The sequence below is a fragment of the Poecilia mexicana genome, unplaced genomic scaffold (genome assembly GCF_051168715.1).
Source record: "Poecilia mexicana isolate PSO_F unplaced genomic scaffold, ASM5116871v1 scaffold_4, whole genome shotgun sequence".
Classification (NCBI taxonomy): Eukaryota; Metazoa; Chordata; class Actinopteri; order Cyprinodontiformes; family Poeciliidae; genus Poecilia; species Poecilia mexicana.
The window spans coordinates 28,457,949-28,463,948 of record NW_028263373.1 but is presented as its reverse complement, the minus strand read 5'-3'; the positions used below and the strand labels follow the sequence as shown (position 1 = coordinate 28,463,948).

Genomic DNA, 6,000 nt, shown 5'->3' with positions numbered 1-6,000 from the left:
ACTTGTACTCCTAATTGAGGCCTAAATTGCTCCTATCTACTGTCAGAACAATAATCAAAAAGTGGGTGACAACCCCAGTTTACCTGGTGAACAAACAAACAGTAGGAGTGTAAAGGGAGGTAAAAAAAAATGAAAATACTTGAAAGCTTTGGGAAACATCTTTACCTGGCATGCCAATCATTTTTAATGTAACGGTTCGCTCATGTTTACAATATTTCATGTCCTTTAAGTTGCAAAGCATGCTTTTATTTATTTATTTATTTTTTAAATATTATTTAACCCATTCCGTTTCAATGCAGCGTTTTCAGATACCGACTCTCTGACCTGGCTGGGAGTTACTGCACTGCTGTGTTTTTGGACTGATTACACCAGCTGAACCATTTGGTAGGAGCTTTTCAGATAATCTCAGAGTGAAGCCCAGTACTGTAACACTGTTTTTTTTTTTTTTTGTTTTTTCTTTTGTTGTTGTTTTGTTTTTTTATTTTTGGAAATGAAGTGCCACGAGAGCAGCTCTGCAGAAACAAGTCTTAACCCCTTTTTTTAAAATGTTTTACCTTGAAGAGCTGTCGTGGCTCAGCAATATTGTCCTGACTCATGTAAATTCTTTCTCACTTCCTTTTCATCATATGCACAGTGTGTGCGTGCGTGTGTGTGTGTGTTTGAGAGAGGACCGAGTCAGAGACGCGGCCGCGTCGTGTTGTGCGTCCGTACGGACTGTACGTGTCACGGTACGTCGCTCTCTTTGAAATTTACCATTTTTTCCGAAGGAGCACCATGTATTATATTAATACTGACGTGTGACTACTTGTTTGGTAATATTTATAACAGAACAATGTTTTATCAGCTGTTTAAACGAGATCAAGTGTTAAGTTTGTGCTTTTTGTTACAGACACGATTTAGTAGCATAGTCTGTGTTGACCTGCTTATTATTGTTTTCCTTTTTCCTTCATTCCCCCCCAAACAGGGAGAATACGGATCCCTAACTCGACATAAGCGTATTGACTTTAGAATATTCATGTTTTACATCTGTAACTGTAAATCTCCAATAAAACAAGCTCATTTGATTCAAACAATGCAAAGCTTTTTCAAATTTTTAATCCTCAAAAGCGAGCTGCGAACATGTTTCCGGGTTCTCAAACCACTGATCCAACACTGTCTTCAATTCGTTGGCGATTGAAAATGTGTGGATTTCTCCAGCAGGTGTGTTCAAGGACAAATGTGAGATACTGAGTGTGTCAGTGTTGGATCGATGCCCTCTTTTTTTTTTTCGGGCCCTTTTTTTTTTCCTTCCTTTTTTTCGGGTTGTTGGCAGGAAACGGGTGAATGTGGGACGAAAGAGCGGACCAGTTCGTCTTCAGATGCACTTGTTCATACACATCAGCAGCTCCATCCTGACGGCGATGCGGGTATGCCAGCCCAGAGGCAGCAGGCGGATGTAACGCGCTACGATGGGGGGCCGCAGCAGGTTCTGCACGGTGGAGGAGCGGTCAGAGTTTCCATAGAAGACCTGAGGAAAAGAGAAGCGAAATGACTCGTTTTGCTGTCGTCGTTCCACACATTTTGTTGCAGAAAACCCCAAAAAGTATTCACATCTTGTAAACCTTTGAACGCTTCGTCACATTGCAGCCACAAAACCTCAAGTTTCTTTGACAGACTATCTCAAACTAAGCTTGCAAATGTGAGAGGAGAAGGAGAAATATTAGCTCCTATTTACGCTGAAATTGAAGTCCAGCCTAATCCGGTGTTTTCAGATATCAGATATCTGAGTGAACCTCTGAGTGAGGGAAGAGAGGTAGAAATGATGGGAAAGTGAAAGCAATCCTGGAAGTCCTCAGAGCTTATTTAAGTGTCGGAGTAACCTTGTCAAAGTCTAAACTTTTATCTAATATAAATCTATGGCGAGTTATTTTTGCAGAGACGAATGGTAATAAGCCTCAGTCTGGTTTAGACATCCCTCCATCGTAGCTGTTTTTGCAACAAAATATGTTTCTCCAAAGTGTTGAGCTGAAGACAAATGTCTATAAATGTCTTGTTTCTAATCCTTTTTTGCAGTTTCTCTGGCCGAGGTGAGGCGGCAGAACCAGTACCTTTATTATGCACTGCATTAGCAGCGTCACAATAAGAGGTAGCTCTTGCTAACATTGCAGTTGTCAGTCACTCTTACGACCTGACCGCCGTTTGGTGGACCCACCCTGTTGTTTCCTGTTTGGTCTTTGTAGTAGATCCAGTTGAGCGTCTCCACGGTGCGATACTGGATGCTGTATTTGGTGATCCACTCGTCTGCGTCGCAGCGGCCCTGGCTGAGGATCCCCGACACCACCCCGACCTCCTGCAGGTCGATCTGGATCCACTGGTGCTGGTCGTTGAACTTGGACAGCCAGGCACACCTGTAGCAACAAAAATAAACAAAAACAACAGATCCCGTTTCTGTTGCAGAACGTGCAGGGTAAGACGCTAACTGGGTCACTCACCCGAATCCTTGGTTGTTTAGGCGAGCCTTGCTGGGGGTCCAAGAGGAGTACCAGCCGGTGTACTGGTCCTGGCTAGAGCAGCTGATCTGGTCGGAGGACACGGATCTCGATTCGAAACCCAGGGGTCTGTGGTACGGGCATTCTGTGGAGGAAAAAGTGTTGTGTTTTTTTTTCCTCCTTCACCTTCCAGCTTTAAAACTACAGTATGTAACTTTTATTAAAAATAAAAAAAAAAATTCACATTTATGTGGCCGCACACAGGCATGATTTACAGCGCTAAGACCCGTCTCCTGATTCTGATTGGTTGCTTGCAGTTAGCACTGAGAGAAGGAAGAGGAGTTTGATTTCTGTCTCATATCATTCTGACAAAATACAGACAGTTTCAACAAATACTTAAAAGAAATGTATTCAAAAGTTACATTCTGCAGCCTTGATACAGTTCAGTTCGTTTATATAGATTAACAATTCGTCAGAAAAAATAGATCCAATATAATATACACAGTGATACTAGTCAGTTCAACGGTCAGTGACATGGATGTAAAAAAGGCAAACTACGACACCTTTTGGTAAAAGAAAAATAAAGACTGATAACCTCGAATTACAATGAATTAAGAAGTCGAGGATCGACTGGATCTCTGTGGCTCTTTTAAACCATCTAGACTCTTTTTTTTTTTTTTACTTGTCTCTAAACAGAATCAAAATCGAGAATTGTTAGGAACTGGAATCGGAGCTGAAACTGGAATGTTCAAATTCAAAAGTTGCCCAACCCTAATTATGCTAGCTGTGCCAAAAAACATTTTGTTTAATCGTCCCATTGTCAATCGCTCTGAAACTAACATAAAATCAGTTTAAAAAAAGCTAATATTGAAGAAATATTTCTCTTTTACATTCTCGTCAGAACGCTTTCTTCGGCGTTTTCTTTAAACTGAATACGTTTTTGAACTTCTTGATAGTAAAGAAAAGGTCCAGTCTTGAATAAATCTTATGCTGTAAATGACCAATAATGTTGGTCATTTACAGAAACTGTTAATATCTCAGAAACTTTAATCCATTTTGCCATGTTTTCACCACAAATCTGAATTTATTTTTGTTTCATCGACTAAAGTAGATTAAAAATAATTCAGCCACTTGATCCGCCAATCAAATCTAACTGATTTCCTTAAGAACCAGTAAATTCCCTGTGTGTAATTTAACTTCAGTATAAATCCAGTTGCTCTTTGAAGAAGTTTGTTAAATTGCATCACGAAGACCAGCGAACACGGCAGAAAGGTCGAAGTTCCTGTATCCAGATTTACAGTGATCCGGCTTACGCTGAGCTTTGATACCGAAAGAATAGCGTGATAAGACCGGAGAAGATAATTGGGGCATTATCTGATGCACGCTGCCTGCGTACAGGGCAGGCCTTATTTTGAGCTCGCTAATCTGCTCACCACATTCCCGCACAGGTAATGGGATTACCCAAACAGCGTTTGTCATGCCAGGCTTGTTCAGCACAACGGCTCATATCTAAATCTGAAGCTGTCATTGTTGATCCCCTTTCATTCGTCCCCCTGCGAAGAAACTCGTTAAATTGTAAAAGGTGGCAATGAAGTCCACTAGAAACGACTACCGGTCTGGATGAGGTGTTCGTCATTAGCATGTGTTGGTCAGGTTTTTTTTTTTTTTTTTCTTTTGTGGGGCCAAAACTTGAATAACAGATTTAACACCAAACAAAACGCATGTATCTGTTTAGTTTGTGAAAACCATGTAGTAGATTTACTTGTTACGGAGGCTTAGGGCACAGGCTAATTTTTCTGGTCGCGCTATTAGCTAAGCTACGCTAGCCCTAGCTTGTATACAGCTGTATTTTTAGCACCATTACGCTAACTCTATTCAACTGATCAACTTAAAAATCTAAATTATTGAACTGTTACAGACTACAAATCGCAAACAACTGTTTGCTTACCCTCTTTTTCTCTGTTATAAAGAGTGTTTTTTATGTGTGTGCAATAGTCTGAGGCTGATTTTTCTTATTATTAAACAGTACATCAACATGCCAATGGGACTAGAGATGGAAATGATCCACTTGGATATAATCTCATGTATTTAGATGTAAATGTTAATTAACATGAAATGTCCCATTTAAAAGACAAACATAAAAGAATTAACAAAAAAATTACTAATTGCAGTTGTAAAACAACAAAAGGTGCATTTCTGTCATTTACTGACATGGACCGTGGACAAAACACTAAATCTATGAATGATATGACATGAACAAACTGATTGACAGCTTTAGTCGGGGTGGGCAAATTATATTTTAAGGGTAAGGCGAGCCCTTTAATCACCCCTGTAGCTACACCCCTGGTGTTTCTCCTTCAAACCCTCCTAATAAATGGAGGACATCCAGCAGAAGCCGGAAGAGGCTTGCAGACTCCTCACCTGGCATGCAGTTCAGTGGGTGACCCTGAGGTGGTGGCAGTGAGGTCATCGACGGCATGGGCGAGATGGCAGCGGGGGTACGCGTGGGTGAATCCACGGACTCGCAGTCACAGGTGCAGGCCTTGACGTTCCGCGTCCACGTCTCGATCACCTGCTGCTCCTCCTCCTGCAGCTCCTCCTCCTGCAGCTCCTGCTCCTTCTGGACGGCCTCCTCTTCCTGAGGAACGCACGGGGAGAGAGAGGAGTCAATCCAAGGTCACTCACCTTAAATCAGATCTCAGCCTTCTAGTACAAGCGCAATCTCACCTCCTGTGATCTAACCGTGATCACGGCTGCACAAGTGTTAAAAGAAAAACAACAAAAAAGAACAGTCAGAAGAACGGGTTGCGTAAAAATTCAATGTGCAAAGCTAAATCTCACAGAAAAAGAGAAATAACTCATCAGAGACTTTTTTTTTTTGCAAATAAACAGATATCTTATTAGTCAGTCTGTGTGTGAATAACCGTAATACTCTAAAGCAAAACTGCACAGCTCAGAAAACAAAAGTAATCACTTGCGTCCTACAATATAAGCAGTGATTGATGCAATTCTACGAAGAAACATGAGGAAAATGTTTCACGTCCACAGCGACTTACCCTGAGAGAGGAGCAGGAGGAATAACACAGCAGCACAGTGAGCCGGGACCTCCATCTTCTTCTTCAGCTGTGCTGGAATGACATGTGTGTGATACCCAACTCTGGTGGACAGGATTACTATAATCCACGGGCCTGTGATGGCCTCATAATACTCTTTAGTGGCACTTAGACGCCTCCCTTTGGACAGCTCTGTTATACAGCATCTGTGCTTTTGCGGACAGCTTCATGTCAACGCTGAGCAGAGACAGAGCCTCAGATAAGTGGTCATCAGTGGCCTGAGGAACACGTCGTTTAGTTCAACACCGGTGACGGTTAAATAGTAAAAAGTCACTCTGTTTGTGACATACAGTGCATTGCAAAAAAAAAAAAAAGTTCTTCACCTTATTGTAACAGTTTTTAATGTCTTTTGTTTGATGTTTTAGTTCACATGTGTCAAACTCATGGACAGGAAGTCATAGCTTTATATGTGGATCCTT

At 41.5% G+C, this 6,000-nt stretch overlaps 1 protein-coding gene across 1 annotated transcript; it reads right to left on the bottom strand.

The window, feature by feature from the left end:
• Nucleotides 1–1,077: 1,077 nt before the first annotated feature.
• Nucleotides 1,078–5,579, bottom strand: LOC106921340 (retinoschisin). Its single transcript, XM_014992964.2, has 6 exons — nt 5,525–5,579; nt 5,196–5,221; nt 4,890–5,106; nt 2,472–2,613; nt 2,192–2,387; nt 1,078–1,507 (listed from the first exon to the last, which is right to left on the bottom strand). The coding sequence occupies exons 1-6, from the start codon at nt 5,577–5,579 to the stop codon at nt 1,355–1,357; spliced, it is 789 nt and encodes a 262-aa protein (XP_014848450.2). The 3' UTR covers nt 1,078–1,354.
• Nucleotides 5,580–6,000: the final 421 nt, after the last annotated feature.